Source organism: Terrapene carolina, unplaced genomic scaffold (assembly GCF_002925995.2).
Source record: "Terrapene carolina triunguis isolate 2854851 unplaced genomic scaffold, T_m_triunguis-2.0 Scaffold95, whole genome shotgun sequence".
In the NCBI taxonomy this organism is placed as follows: Eukaryota; Metazoa; Chordata; order Testudines; family Emydidae; genus Terrapene; species Terrapene triunguis.
The window spans coordinates 19880622-19896756 of record NW_020664446.1 but is presented as its reverse complement, the minus strand read 5'-3'; the positions used below and the strand labels follow the sequence as shown (position 1 = coordinate 19896756).

The following is a 16135-nucleotide window of genomic DNA, read 5'->3' as shown; positions in this document are numbered from 1 at the left end:
TAAAATGAAGATGGAACTTCTTGTCTATCGGAAAGTTAAAAAAGTTTGCAGCAAGTTTCATGGAGCTATTATGGCTTTACTTCTTTAGAAGTGCAACTTAGATTTTGTTTCTATTGGCACAATGTTATGAGAATCAATTAATATATTCATGACATTTTGAAAACAGCATTTTCCAGCCAGAACTGCTGTCTACTTTGCTATTCGGATGTTCTGCCCTTTGATTAAAGTAATCAGGTCTAGTGCACAAAATAAACAAGAGCAGCATTTTGTGGTTCTAAAGCTTTTCTTATTTTATTGCATCAACAGGTATAAATGACTTTAGTTACCTGCACACAAACTGCTTTGAGTTATCCATCTATGTGGGCTGTGACAAATATCCTCATGAGAGCGAGTTACCTGAAGAATGGGAAAATAACCGTGAATCCCTGATTGTTTTTATGGAACAGGTATGAGAGAGAATACCTTTCCCAATTAGAATTCACTTTGGAAGGGGCCTGAGTGAAAGTCTTCATTTGAGGTTACTATGGCCTGCTGTGTTTTCCCGTAGGTAAGGTTCCAGTACAATGGACCCATACAGTTTTCAGAGGTACTTACTATAAGCTTGCTATTCCTCCAGGTTGTTCACAAATCACCTTCTACCTGATCCTGCAGAGACAGATGCCAAAGAGTTCAGAACTGTGCTGATTCCTGTAGGAGCTCTCAGTGGGTTACCCGCCACAGCTTTTCAAATCAGCCAATGGGATTCAGACACATATCTTCCATTAGCTTAATTATTTATCTTCCATTGGTTCTCATGCTGCTTTGGAAATCTCAACCACAGCACTTACATTGTATTACGGGGAGAGTCCAGATTTGACCTTTAAAATCCAGAGTGCTCCTGCTAAAAAGAAACTGAGAAACTTTGTACAAACAGTCATCATTTAAAACACTAGAAAAATCTTAATATGCTTTCTTATCCAAAGTTTTCCAGTCCTCCACACACCCCTTGTGATCTCACAGGGCTAATATGTTTCATTTCAGTTTAGTAAAACCCTGTCTGGTAGCTAATTCTTTCACTAAAGTTTTCAGTTATGATCTGTGTTTTGAATTATGAACATTTTTGGCATTTATCATAGAAACCTTACCCTTCAAAATTACTAGCAGAATTTTTTTAAACATCAGACTATTTTAGTTTAAGTAGACAAAATAATGAAGCATGTTAAAATTTTACCAGAATGCAGTGCTTGATTAAAAACAATCACATGAAAATCCCTTTGACTTGCTGCTTTTAGTTGTTTTATATGGCTCTCTCTTATGTTCAGAACTACAGAAGCGCTAAAAAAATGTAAAGTCAAAAGTGGCTGATACCTAGAAAGGGGGAGAGGGATAGCTCAGTGGTTTGAGCATTGGCCTGCTAAACCCAGGGTTGTAAGTTCAATCCTTGAGGGGGCCACTTAGGGATCTAGGGCAAAACCAATACTTGGTCCTGCCTAGTGAAGGCAGGGGGCTGGACCTTTCAAGGTCCCTTCCAGTTCTAGGAGATAGGATATCTCCATTTTTAAAAAAAAAAAAGTTAATTTTATGTTGATAGTGATATTTCAAAACTATATTATTTGCAAAGAAGAAAAAAAAACTAACAGATTCTGTTGACATACATATATTTTATATGCTTTGAGAATGCATGCCATTTTACCTACTGCAATACCAAACATGGGGAGAAGACTTAGATTTTACATTTGAGAAAAAAGTTATTTTTAAATTTGGGGATAGATTAATTATATCTTTCATCCAAGATTTTTGGCGGAAGAGAACATAGTCATTATCAAGTTAATGATTTGCTTTCTCATGCAGATGTGACTGTTTGATGATTCTATCGTATTTGCTTTTCACTTATGTAATAGGTATCCATTTATTTGTTCCATTACTAGGTTCATCGGGGCATCAAAGGCATGGTAAGGGATTTATCTGGAAAGGGAATTCCAAATGCCATTATTTCAGTAGAGGGTGTTAACCACGACATTCGCACAGGTAAAAAAAAAGCTGCATGCTGTACCATCTAACCTTCTGGGTTAGGCTAGGATATGGCGCGTTGCAGTGATCCTGCCTGGAGGAGCTTGGAAGACTCTAATTGGGGCATCAGAAGGGAAGAACACAGTGAAAGTTGACATTTCTGGGAATTGCTACTATATGGGCATCTAGGCTTAGTGTAAGAGTCCATAAGCATTTAAGAGCCCATAAAATTTAGCACCTCCTGAACAACTGAAGGACATACACCTCAGTAGAAGGTGAGGTCATATTTCCTGCTATTTCCTCCAAGTGCTTCCTTCTTTCCCCTCAACATCACATCCATCTACACAAATCAGTAGATTTATTGCAAACAAATATAGGGCTGCATTGTAACTGTACAGTCTGCCCCGAGGAAGGGACCGCACATAGTTCCAGTGCCCTAGGAGCACACCAGAGAATGAATTGTCAATTCCCGTGCTCTGGAAGAGGCATAAGTAACTTCACTCCTTTTCATGGAGTGGCTACTCTGACCAGATGGTAGGGAGGAAAGTCAGGGCTCCTCCTGCTTCTTGTCCTTCTCCGCCCCCTCCCTGCCTACTTGCTTGTAGTGGTGGGTATTGGGTAAGTAGCCCCTGCTCTCTCCAGCACAGTTGAAATCACAGTCTGAACAAGGCCGAGCTGAGGAATAAGGGAGGCCTTATTCCCATGGGTGGCCAAGTGAGGGCTGTGACTGTCTAGCCAAAAGTAATTAGAGCACCAGTTCACAATAGCAAAGGGTGCTTCTGTGGTTATTAATCATTAAGGGAACAGGAAAGATTTAGAGGTCTGGTTTGGAAGAGCATGAAAAGGTGAATCAGCTGTTGTAGGAAGGGAGGAACCTCATGTTCTTCAGAGGTTTGCAGTTCCACTGTGCACGCTTGGTGGAATCTCCACAGAGTTCAGTGCAGCCCAGTGGGAGGGTTACTCCATGCAGGGTGAATTGCACTCACAGAGAATTGCTGGTCCAGGTTTCTATTAAAAAAAGAAAGTTAATAAATGTGTGCGTTCAGTATTTTCACAGTATTGATTAAGCAAATGTGAGCTAGCAAATTCAGAATGAACCCAGGGCTATTCAGAGGAAGTTAGATCAAATAATTGGACTTTCCCAAAGTACTTTTGAACTAGTTTATTATTATGATTTGTATTGCAGTCGTAGACCAGTGTCCCTAGGTGCTGTGCTAATACAGATCAAAGAGGTGGTCTCTGCCTTGAGGAGCTTACAGTCTATGATGAGCGACAACAAACAGATGAAAAAACACTAGGAAATGACGACTCAGTGATAGACAGTGGTCTCAGCACACTAACTGCTTAATAGTTGTCAGGATTTTTGTAGGCATCACAACAGAAGACCGTTTTATGGAGGAATTTGAAAGAGGACAATTAGGTGGCTTTGCAGATGTTTATGGGGAGCTTTGCCCAAGTGTGAGGTACAGCATGAGAAAAAGCATAGAAGTGTGTGCTTGAAAATTTAACAAGTGGGTGAGGAAAACTGGCATCATTTGCAGAGCAAAGTGAGAGCTGATTTTTGATATGAGAGATGGTAGGTAGGGTGGGGCTAGCCTCTGTAGAACCTTGTAAGTGAAGGTGAATAGTTTGATCTGGTAGGGAGCGGAGAATCAGTGGTGGGATGCAAAAGGAGAGGTGATACGATCAAAGAAACAAGCCAGGAAAATGATCTTTTCAGCAGCATTTTGAATGGATTTAAGTGGGGGCAAGATTGCATTTATCAAGACCAGGGAAGAGGATGTTGCAGTAGTCGAGAAGTCAGATGATGGTGACTAGATAAGAGTTTTAGCTGTGTGGCTGTAGAGGAAAGGCCAGATCTCAGATGTTATGTAGGAAGATACGGAAAAATGTTTGTCTTTGATATGAGTATCTAGAGAGAGAGAGCTGAAAAGAAGATAATATTCAGGTTACACACCAGAGTGATAGGGAGGATGATGGTCCACAGTCACTGAAAAAGGGGAGGGAGGCTGGTGGGAAAGTTAAGAGCTCTGTTTTGGACATGTTGAGCTTAATCTGGTGGCTGGAGATCCACAAAGAGACATAAGACAGGCTGAGATTTTAATTTGGACAGAAAGAGACGGGACCAGAGTGCAGAGGTAGATATGTGAGTTGTTTGCATTGAGATGATAGGGAATAGCATTAGCTCTGATGCTGAAAAATATAATTCTTGCAAAGAGCACCCCTAAACCAATAACAGTAAGATTCTATCAATCTCAGAAATACCATATGCAGAGGTAGTAATTTTGAGAACAAATGGAAGGATATGATGGCTATATACTCAAGGGTTGGTTTGGTATTAGAATGAGGGAAAGCAATTGGCAATATGGTATACTGGGTATTTCATTATCTACCCATCATTGAATTTAAGATCTGCTTGTACAGTTATATGACATAATTAAGCAATGGGGGGCTATGGAATACCAGGAACTCCAGCAGTTTTAGGTAAGCAAGCTCTGAGTCTCAGATATCTACTATTTTAGGTTAGCTGACTCAATAATAAATCTCAGCAAATTTAGCTCAGTTATGATAAGTTTTATTTCAACTTTACTATGTCTCTGCTGTGAGAGAAAACATTGAATTGCAGATATTTAGTAAGGCAATTATGACTTCCTTATATATTTCAAAATGGGGCCACTGGGAAACAAAAGAGGGAATGAAAATAATCAGTTGTTTTTCCACTAACTTGGAAGGCTGTCATAAACTGTAGGTTGTATTACTCTGGTAAATGTTTGTTGGGAACTGAATAAATGCAATGGATGATTAATCCAATCCCTCAGTATACTGGGTTACATTGGATACCACACTGGAGAATAGTGGATGATTTAGAGAAAATGCAAATGTGAGTGCATATGGAGAAGAATCCCAGATGAATGTAAAATAATACAATTATCGAAGACCCCACAATCTGCTCTGTAAACACTCATGGACTTTGAGGAAGTTTAGGTGCAGGTCTGAATGAGAATAGTCTGGTTCAGGTTCACTGCTAACTATTAATAATAAAAAGAGAAAGTATAATTGTTGTTCTTTTCCATAATCTGGGAAGTGTAAAAGTTGATACTCTATTTATAGATGGAAACATAGAACTTCTATCTTGCCTTACATTAAATAAATAAAGGGGACGGGCTGTCATTGGTCTTTGAAACTAGAAATTTTATGGGGTAGCCACTAAGCTAAAATGATAAATAAAACTGCAGAGAAAAAAATTAAATTATCTCTGTGGGACCTCATTCTTCTTTCTTTTATACCTGTTTAAATCGGGACTATTTCCATTGAAGCAATGGATTTGCACTGGGTCAAAATTGGTTTAAACAAGACGAGAATCTGGGCAACTTTCTTTACCTTTCTAAGTTTTGCTTTAAAATGGATTATAGCTATTAAGTTTTTAAAATGCCTGCTATTTTCTGACATGTAAACTGAGTCAACTACCCTATTAAGCAGGTAAAAATTGTGTCTACAATAAGCTTTCTATTAATATTTACTTGTTCCAGGAAATTTCTCCTCTTCCTTCTCAAGTGCAGAAAGAACCTTCTGTTACTTTCACTTAGCGGTACAATATATCTAATGGGAGTAGAAAGGGGTGCTGATAATATTAATAGGCTAATTGAAATGATTGATTTTGTGAGACCAGGAGCTTGAACACATTGTTCTTGCTGCACATACAGCTATTGATTGGGCAGAGGTGATGACATGGTGTTATGGTTACATGTGAACAGTGCTCTGTCAGTTGACCCTGGGAAATAAGTTCATTAGTTGGATCAACAAACCCATTTGGACCCTTTTTTCAAAGAGCAGCTTGCAGAGGTCATTGGATAGTCTCTTATTGAGATATAAAATTAAAAAGTTATTTAGGGCCTGATTCCAATGACCTTATTAATGTCAAGTAGCACCTTGCTCCTCTTATTATTCCATTGGCTCCTTGGGTGATGGGGTTCACACATCCCCATTATCCAGGGCTGTGCACTCTAGCCCTTAGCGTTAGGTGCACAGTCCTGAGGAAAACGTTCACCAGCCCAAGAATAGCATTGGGAGGCAAAACGTGTCAGAGGCACCTTTCTGAGGTACAGTTCCCTCTCTGCATCCCCTGTGTTCCAGGCCTTTACCAGCAGCAAATTGAAACACCACTTGTGCCAGCTCAGCTGGATTGACTAGTCTATTGAGGGGAGGGAGTAGGTGAGTGCACTATGCCCACTTACCTCTGCATGCCTAGGTACAAGGTCTGGGTAGCTCATATAGAGGTGTAAGGATGGCAGGGGTATATTTTAATGGACTTGTGGACACCTCTCTTCCCATTCACGATCCCACACCCTCTCTCCTTCCATAAACAATCAGAGAACATCCCCGTGGCAATTTCAGCCAGTGCTGTCATGAAAAGTAACTTTGGGAAAGCACTTCATGGATTTTTAGCTGTCTATTAAAACATTTAGCAGCAGGAAATAAGGAAGAAAAGTCAGCACTGCATGTCCAGCTACTTTTCAGCAGACCCCCCTAAAAGCTCCATGGACAAGCTGTGGCCCAAAGACTGCTGTTTTGAGAGCCTCTGATGTATATAGGATCCTAGCCCATTACAGGGACTCAATGTCAAGCACAACCTACACTGCTATCAGTTCTGGAAGGGTTGGTGATTTCTTTGAAATTAAAATAGAAGTGGAATATTTCCCAAGTAAAAAGACCATTTAGCCTGTGGCAACTTGTCACACATGCAGCAAACAATTAGTGTTTTACTAAACTCAAAGGTTTTGGTTTATGGTGAGCCACATTTTCTGGTTTTGTTTCATATAGTTTCACACCCATCTTTTGAACACCAAATGTCAAAGTGAAACTCAGTCAGAATATTTCTCTCTCTCACTCTCTCTCTAGAGCACCTATCACCATTGTGCATAGGTTTTGCATGGTTTTCAAGCAAACCATACATTAACTCAAGTTTGCATGAAACTCTCATAGAAAGCTTTATTTCAGAGAATCTGATAAGAATTTCAGGGTTTGTTACAACATCCAAAACAAAGAATTTGCATCTAACATTTCTCTCTAATTGTTCAGAAGATTTTATTATTTTAGTGGATTAACTAGTAACAATACATTATCTTGAAATACTGCTGGCTGCTGCCGAGTACTCAACTATTTATGGGCGTATGCCATCATTCCTTGGGCAGGCAAATTAACTTCATAGTAGGGCCCTTTGTTGGTAATAAAGCATTGAGATAGATCTTCCCTTGATGTAAATTAGAATAACTCCACTGACTTAATGGAGCTACACCAGTTCACACCAGCTGAAGATCTGACCCATTATCATTTATTCCTCCTAATTTTTATTTTATTATCTGTCACATTGTTAACAAGATCAAGGTGCCTTCTGGAGTCTATTTACATATATTAATTTGATTATCTTTCATAGTTTTGTCATTTTAACTGAGTACACTACCTCTTTATGTTTACCAAAGTACCTCTTAATATTCTCTAATCCCCCCATATTTTTGATCACATATCTCTACCATCTGTACAGGAATTTTTGATGTAGTCCATTTAGCCCAGAGAATGAAATCTTTTAGTACCCTGAGGTTAAATGATGGGTAACAGGAGCAGACTCTTGGAATGAACTCTACTTGTTTTAAAAAAGAAAAGAACTAAATAAGTAAATCCTGCCAATAGTTTGTATTTAGCTCTATAATTATTTCCTGGTGGTGGCTGAATGTGTAGCTTCTTTTATAGTATTTCTCAAGCTATGCTAAAATACATGACAAATGCTTGTCAGAAATGTGTGGCTGCACCAAAGGGTAATTGTGTTGTTAGGCACAACCTTGTACAAAGTGCAATGCATAAACTGCACCACCACTGCAATATCCTACAAAGTACTGTGGTCAAGAGACGCCTCTCTGAAACAAAATTTCCTTTGTTTCCTCTCGCTCCAGAGAAGTAAGTAATTTGCTGCTGGCCTATACAACACCAAAGTACCAGAGGCGGATTACAGTTATGTGGGGCCTTGGGCCAGAGCAAGTGGGGGCCCCTCCCTACCCCTTCCCATTTTTCCAGGGCCCCCCAATTGGCCAGGGCCCCTGGTACAGGCTCCATTGGCCCAGTGTCTAATGTGCCACTGTAAAGTACGACACCCTTCTGCACCAGCATAGCGGTGCTGGCCAGCATAATAGGAGTGGGGCAGTGTCAGGCTACACTATTCCCCACCCACTTGGTCTGGGAGAAAATATGCCCAATTACTCCTGTGCACCTGCAACCAAGGTGGATTCTCAGGGCCAACCCCAAACCAGCTCTAAGTTCCTGTGGTGGACATGACAACAGTACAGGACAGGCACAGTGAAGCAGAGCTCCATCATAATCCCTCCCCACCTGACTCGCCCCCTAGCCCCAAGAAGTGCACAGTAGCCAGACATCAGCAGAGAAGATGGCCCATCTCCTCTTTTAAAACACTCTCAAACTGGTTGGTAGAAAAATGAGCAGTCTTTACTATACGAGAAGTAACTTGACCAGGTGTGTCAGTTATGTACTCTTTCACAATAATGCCAGGAGATGATTAGCACTGTTTTTGTTGTTGTTTTCTTTGCTGATTCCTGCTATGTCAAAGCATGATGCCTAGCTTATCCAGCCCCCAATATACAATGTTATACCTTTACATAGATGCAAGGAGTAAAGTATATAGCCCAGCTCTAACACAGTCTGTCTTCTTATTCCCAGCATACAACCTTTTCATTTTAGTTGTCTTTCATTTTAGCAACATTGTATTGTAAGTCACCCAGGGGCAGGGCCAATAATAGTAATGTCATTTCACATGAACATTACAATAACTCTTCCTGTGGAAGATGTCACGTTTCTTTGTATATAGTATTACATCCTAGGAACCCTTTAAAATGCACTCCTCCAACTCAGCAGGCTTTACTAGGGTAAACTGTAAAACAAATACGGTTTTACAGCAAGCAGCTACGTTTCATCCCCTCTTCCAATCCATTACTAAACATATTCGCTGCTTAAAATAACATCACTAGAAGACCAAAGAATGTGCAAATTATTGGGTAAACATTAAGCCATGAATATCTTCTGTAAGGAAAATCATTAAGGCCCTGATTCAATGAGGTACTGAAACATGTGCTTTGCTTTATCCGCGCAAGTAGTTCAATGGATTACAATGGGACTACTCATGTATTTAAAGTTAGGAATGTGGTTAAGTACTATGCTGAAAATCATGGCCTAAATTACATATGAAATTGCTCTCGGTCGGTGAATTGATATTATACAGAAAAAACATGATTGCTGTATGCTAAGGGCAGCAGGAAAAAGACCCCCAAGTTGCAAAAGTGGCATATCAAGGAATTGTTGTGGGTGTATTTTAATTCAACAAAATATCAAACTGTTAAGATCAAACTTAGTTTGGCTGATGGTGTTGGGAAACAGGTTATTTTAAACCCTTCTCTCAGCCCTGTGTATATCTCATCTGTCCAGAGAATTCTGTTTGGGAAATCAGTACTATTTTTTATTTACAGTTACAGAAAATTAGGATGGGAAATGAAAACTGTAATGGATTTTCACGCTGGTATTTTGTTTTCATTGCCAGCTTCATTTATATTTCCAAGGTGAGGGCTACATAGTCACACATGGGAGCAGCCAGGCCTATGTTACTTTTCCAAATTGTGACTTAACTCGGAATAAGCACATCTTAAATTTTTTTTCCAGTTAAAGGTCATTAAAAAGGCTCCAAAGAAGGAACGGTGTTTTGCTTAAAACACACTGTTATTGAAGCAGGGCATTGTCAAGCAAATGCTACATATGCCATGGGCCAGATTCCTGGAACCTGTTCCGTTGCTTTGTGTTGCTCTGGTGGCACAGGACAGCTAGCAGACCGGGCCACCTGCTTGGTGTAGGGGAATCCTTGGGTGAAACAGCCCCAGTGTAGCTAGCCCTATACAGCTCCTCTCATGGCCCCCAGTGTTGGGATGTGGCTGGGGAACAGGACATGAGCAGAGCTCCACTACACTCCAGCAATTCTTGAGTGTGCATGAGCTCCCAAGGCTGTCTCAGCTTATGCCAGGAGCCAAACTGCCACTCAGGTGATTCCCAAAATTGGTGGGAAAGAAGGTTGTAAAGAAGGAATACAGCCACCTTTGGTGCCCCACTTCTTTCTGAGTCTGGTACCAACCACAGCCACGGGGAGGTTAACTGGACATGAGGCTCAAGTCCTATCTGTATAACTTCAGGCCACAGACCTAACATAGACCTTTATAAGTGTTGACAATTCTGTCAAAAGAGCAATGGTCTGAAAATCTTCTTTTCTGATTTCTTTAACAGCAAGTGATGGGGATTACTGGCGTCTCCTGAACCCAGGAGAATATGTGGTCACCGCAAAAGCAGAGGGCTATACCTCTTCCACCAAGAACTGTGCTGTAGGTTATGACATGGGAGCCACTCAGTGTGACTTCACAATCAGCAAAACCAACCTCGCACGAATCAAAGAAATCATGGAGAAATTTGGAAAGCAGCCCATTAGTCTGTCAATCCGACGGCGCAGGCAGAGGGCTAGGCAGAGGCGCCAGCGAAGATAGACTACTTTCTCCGTTGTAACACATGGCGTTTACAAGCTCTGCTTAAATCAAAACCAGTTATAGTAGTAATTTACATAGCCAATATTAATACGTTTTTGTCTATTCGAGGAGTTCTAATTGGTATATTTGTACTGAAGAATCTCTTGAGCTTCCAGAACCTTTTCTCCTCTGAGGTTTTAGGGCTACCGTTTTTTTCCCCTGTACACAATCCAGCTAAATGGGCATTGGGTGGGGGACCGATGCAGGGTGGTGGAATGGAATCCTCCCCTCTCTGTTGTGCCAACATCACAGTGCCACTGTTTTTCAAGTGTTGCTATGCTGTGGGATTTGCGCCTTACTGACTTTTAAGTATCAAAACTGCACAGGAAGGTAGGATGGATTTTCAAGAATAATCCACATCAACTTGGGTGGGGAGGGAACAACTAGAGAAATACAGGACAGCTCCTCAGTTGGTGTAAATCAGCTGCAGCAGCTTCAAAGTTGCTATGTTGATTTACACTAGAGGAGGGCCTGGCCCTACATTTTTAGTTTCCTGTCAAAATTCTAAGAAGAAACATACCATCCCTTGGATACTTGGTAGCAAGAATGCAAGTACAATTCTGCTAAAACCATGATTATTGCTGTTAGAGCTTTGCCTTACTCAATACGGTCTTATGATTCCTGGAAAAGATGATCACCAAAGTATCATTCGGAGTTGAAGAAAATAAACTTCAGATAGAAAATCTTTGGTGAAAATTCGTCTGCTATATTTAATTTATTTCTTCTTGTCAACAACTAATCTTGTACATGAAGAAAAGAAAGACAAATGGTTCCAGAATCAATAATATACACTAAAGGCAATCATCAACCCTTGCATAATAACTAGTTTTAGTCCATCCTATGGAAGGTATTCCAGACATACTTGTTTTGTAAATACCATTTAACAACAATGCTGCCACAGCTGGGTCCCAAGGAAATAGCGGGACTCTCATTAAATTCTGTATTATTGAGATGGTTGCATTATTTATTAAGAGCATGAGTCTCTCTCTCTCTCTTATATTACTGAAGTATCCAGGGTCAAGGCTTCTTAAATTCCACTCCAAGGTGCATTTAAATTGGGTGGTAAAGTCCCTGAATATTTCAGTTTTCTGGTGCAAATCTTGGTGCACTTTCATTTAAATTTAAAAAAGCAGAGGCTTTCAATGAATTGAATATGAGGTTAGACTAGATGATCATAATGGTCCCTTCTGGCCTTACAATCTATGAATATGTAAAATGAATAATTTACCCCCCATGTTATTTATTTTGATGTTAAATTTTATTTATTTCACCCTGTCCTCATCCTTTTAGTGTTCAATATGCCACAAATTTTTGTAGTGCCAACACCTAATTGCATCAGCAAAGTTGCCAAGGAAGACCTGGAGATTTTGGGGAGGAATTTGCTCAGCAGTGCAATAATTAGTAATGTTGATATTTAAACAGACGTGTAGATTTCAGATCCAGCACCCCTAGTTAAAATACATGGGGCAGTTCACACCACACCTACTTAATGTTTCAGGTTATTGGCAGACTCAAAGCAACATTGAATGGGTTTATACTGGGTTCACCTTTAGAAGGTTATCTTCAAAACCATAAAGATTAGAAAGGTACATCTTTAAAAGTGAAAGCCTAATTCTGGAGCACAATTCTGCTGCAAAGGGTGGATTCCATGGCAAATTCTGAGACCGTGGAATTTCAGAATGTATGTGGCTTGGGGACCATGGCATCTATTGTTTCCACTTTTTCTTCTCCAGTACTTACTCCTGGTATTGACTTTTGATGCTGGATCTTCAACCAAAACATTTATCTCTTACTGGAGGCTTTCTATGTTACAAGAAAACTGGGAGGAAAGATCAAACCAGTATCTTAGATGCCTATATACAAATGCGAGAAGTATGGGTAATAAGCAGGAAGAACTGGAAGTGCTAATAAATAAATACAACTATGACATTGTTGGCATCACTGAAACTTGGTGGGATAATACACATGATTGGAATGTTGGTCTGGATGGATACAGCTTGCTCAGGAAGGATAGACAGGGGAGAAAGGGAGGAGGTGTTGCCTTATATATTAAAAATGTACACACTTGGACTGAGGTAGAGATGGACATAGGAGATGGAAGTGTTGAGAGTCTCTGGGTTAGGCTAAAAGGGGTAAAAAACAAGGGTGATGTCATGCTAGGAGTCTACTACAGGCCACCTAACCAGGTAGAAGAGGTGGATGAGGCTTTTTTTAAACAACTAACAAAATCATCCAAAGCCCAAGATTTGGTGGTGATGGGGGACTTCAACTATCCAGATATATGTTGGGAAAATAACACAGCGGTGCACAGACTATCCAACAAATTCTTGGACTGCATTGCAGACAACTTTTTATTTCAGAAGGTTGAAAAAGCTACTAGGGGGGAAGCTGTTCTAGACTTGATTTTAACAAATAGGGAGGAACTCGTTGAGAATTTGAAAGTAGAAGGTAGCTTGGGTGAAAGTGATCATGAAATCATAGAGTTTGCAATTCTAAGGAAGGGTAGAAGGGAGAACAGCAAAATAGAGACAATGGATTTCAGGAAGGCGGATTTTGGTAAGCTCAGAGAGCTGATAGGTAAGGTCCCATGGGAATCAAGACTGAGGGGAAAAACAACTGAGGAGAGTTGGCAGTTTTTCAAAGGGACACTATTAAGGGCCCAAAAACAAGCTATTCCGCTGGTTAGGAAAGATAGAAAATGTGGCAAAAGACCACCTTGGCTTAACCACGAGATCTTGCATGATCTAAAAAATAAAAAGGAGTCATATAAAAAATGGAAACTAGGACAGATTACAAAGGATGAATATAGGCAAACAACACAGGAATGCAGGGGCAAGATTAGAAAGGCAAAGGCACAAAATGAGCTCAAACTAGCTACGGGAATAAAGGGGAACAAGAAGACTTTTTATCAATACATTAGAAGGAAGAGGAAGACCAAAGACAGGGGAGGCCCACTGCTTAGTAAAGAGGGAGAAACAGTAACAGGAAACTTGGAAATGGCAGAGATGCTTAATGACTTCTTTGTTTCGGTCTTCACCGAGAAGTCTGAAGGAATGCCTAACCTAGTGAATGCTAATGGGAAGGAGGTAGGTTTAGCAGATAAAATAAAAAAAGAACAAGTTAAAAATCACTTAGAAAAGTTAGATGCCTGCAAGTCACCAGGGCCTGATGAAATGCATCCTAGAATACTCAAGGAGCTAATAGAGGAGGTATCTGAGCCTCTAGCTATTATCTTTGGAAAATCATGGGAGACGGGAGAGATTCCAGAAGACTGGAAAAGGGCAAATATAGTGCCCATCTATAAAAAGGGAAATAAAAACAACCCAGGAAACTACAGACCAGTTAGTTTAACTTCTGTGCCAGGGAAGATAATGGAGCAAGTAATTAAGGAAATCATCTGCAAACGCTTGGAAGGTGGGAAGGTGATAGGGAACAGCCAGCATGGATTTGTAAAGAACAAATCATGTCAAACCAATCTGATAGCTTTCTTCGATAGGATAACGAGTCTTGTGGATAAGGGAGAAGCTGTGGATGTGGTATACCTAGACTTTAGTAAGGCATTTGATACGGTCTCGCACGATATTCTTATCGACAAACTAGGCAAATACAATTTAGATGGGGCTACTATAAGGTGGGTGCATTACTGGCTGGATAACCGTACTCAGAGAGTTGTTATTAATGGTTCCCAATCCTGCTGGAAAGGCATAACGAGTGGGGTTCCGCAGGGGTCTGTTTTGGGACCGGCTCTGTTCAATATCTTCATTAACGACTTAGATATTGGCATAGAAAGTACGCTTATTAAGTTTGCGGATGATACCAAACTGGGAAGGATTGCAACTGCTTTGGAGGACAGGGTCATAATTCAAAATGATCTGGACAAATTGGAGAAATGGTCTGAGTTAAACAGGATGAAGTTTAACAAAGACAAATGCAAAGTGCTCCACTTAGGAAGAAAAAATCAGTTTCACACATACAGAATGGGAAGAGACTGTCTAGGAAGGAGTACGGCAGAAAGGGATCTAGGGGTTATAGTGGACCACAAGCTAAATATGAGTCAACAGTGTGATGCTGTTGCAAAAAAAGCAAACATGATTCTGGGATGTATTAACAGGTGTGTTGTTAGCAAGACACGTGAAGTCATTCTTCCACTCTACTCTGCTCTGGTTAGGCCTCAGCTGGAGTATTGTGTCCAGTTCTGGGCACCGCATTTCAAGAAAGATGTGGAGAAATTGGAAAGGGTCCAGAGAAGAGCAACAAGAATGATTAAAGGTCTTGAGAACATGACCTATGAAGGAAGGATTTAGGGGAGAGAAGCTAGGTGGCTGATTGGTTGGACAAAAGGTTGCAGCATAACCTTATTGGCTACCAAAGGGTGCCAACCTGCACTGGGAAGAAACCTCCCTCTCCCTTCCCCTTAAGATTAGAACAGGACTCGGTTTTGGGGCCTTGCTGTGGGCATCATGCTAGTTACTTTTTAGAGCTTGATAGGAATTTTTCCTTCACTGCCAGATTGGCCTGGGGCCAGCATGGGGGTTTCTCAACTTCCACTCAGCAGCCCAGGGACACAGTAAAATTCATTTTGTCACAATTTGGTAGGTGCCTAGTTCACATACTTGTTCGATATGGGGTCTGGTTCCCTGGTAAACCAGAACTGGAGGTGGATTAGGAGAAGACATCTCCTAAAAAAGCTGGAGAATGGAGTTGGAACTCTTAATGTCTGGTACAATGAGAAGACAACCCCTGTCCCTGTCCCCGCTCCCTTAACCCTCAGGTGAGGGGAGGCTGATAAGTTGTTCCCAGCACTGTTGCTGGAACCCCAAGAGTTGGGGGGCTGTTAGCAGCCCTCCCCCAGGAGATAGAAATTATGGAAGGGGGGATAACTTGCACTGGATGGGTTATTCCTGGATAATTCACAGATGTGTTTCTTAATAAAGCTGCAGCCTATTTAAACCATATTCCTGGTGTCTTGTCTTCCTGTGCCACCCAGAACAAATATACATCTGCAGCTGTGTACATGCACAAGTACAGGAGCACGAGTCACCAAAAACTGAAGTTGGAAAATATAAGGCAGGACTTGTTACTCTGATGCCTATGGAGATAATTAATAGTGCCTCCCTGTAACAGGGTGCCCGTTGTGCTCCTGCGTATCCATCCCCTTGGCCCTGCTCCTCACAGACTCAGGGACACTCCAAGCTGGTGCAGCTCCCATGTTCTTTATTTGTGTCCATTTCCCACCAGCAGTTGCCTACTATATACAGGCTATTTACCATGGCTTGGGCTAACACAGGCCTGCTCAGCAACAGAGTAGCAGGCTCCTACCTCTCCCTGAGCGAGCGAGCGAGCGAGCCGCGCCGCGCCGCGCCACCCCGCCCCGCCCCGCCCCGCCCCGCCTTGCCTCCTGGTCTCCACCCCCCTTTTCACTTACTTCCTCCCAGCCTTATAGCTCCTGCCTAATGAGGCTGGCAGGTGCAATCAGTGATTTGGCAAACCTAGGCTATTTATCCAGCCCCAATCCATTTCCC

At 41.2% G+C, this 16135-nt stretch overlaps 1 protein-coding gene across 1 annotated transcript in view; it reads left to right on the top strand.

Annotated features, from left to right (window-relative positions):
- Nucleotides 1-10893, top strand: part of CPXM2 (carboxypeptidase X, M14 family member 2) — a 115599-nt gene extending 104706 nt beyond the window's left edge. Inside the window, exons 12-14 of the mRNA XM_024206051.2 lie at nucleotides 307-446; nucleotides 1908-2007; nucleotides 10321-10893. Of these exons, the coding sequence (XP_024061819.1) occupies nucleotides 307-446; nucleotides 1908-2007; nucleotides 10321-10574 (494 nt within the window). The 3' untranslated portion in view covers nucleotides 10575-10893. The remainder of the gene's footprint in view (nucleotides 1-306; nucleotides 447-1907; nucleotides 2008-10320) is intronic.
- Nucleotides 10894-16135: the final 5242 nt, after the last annotated feature.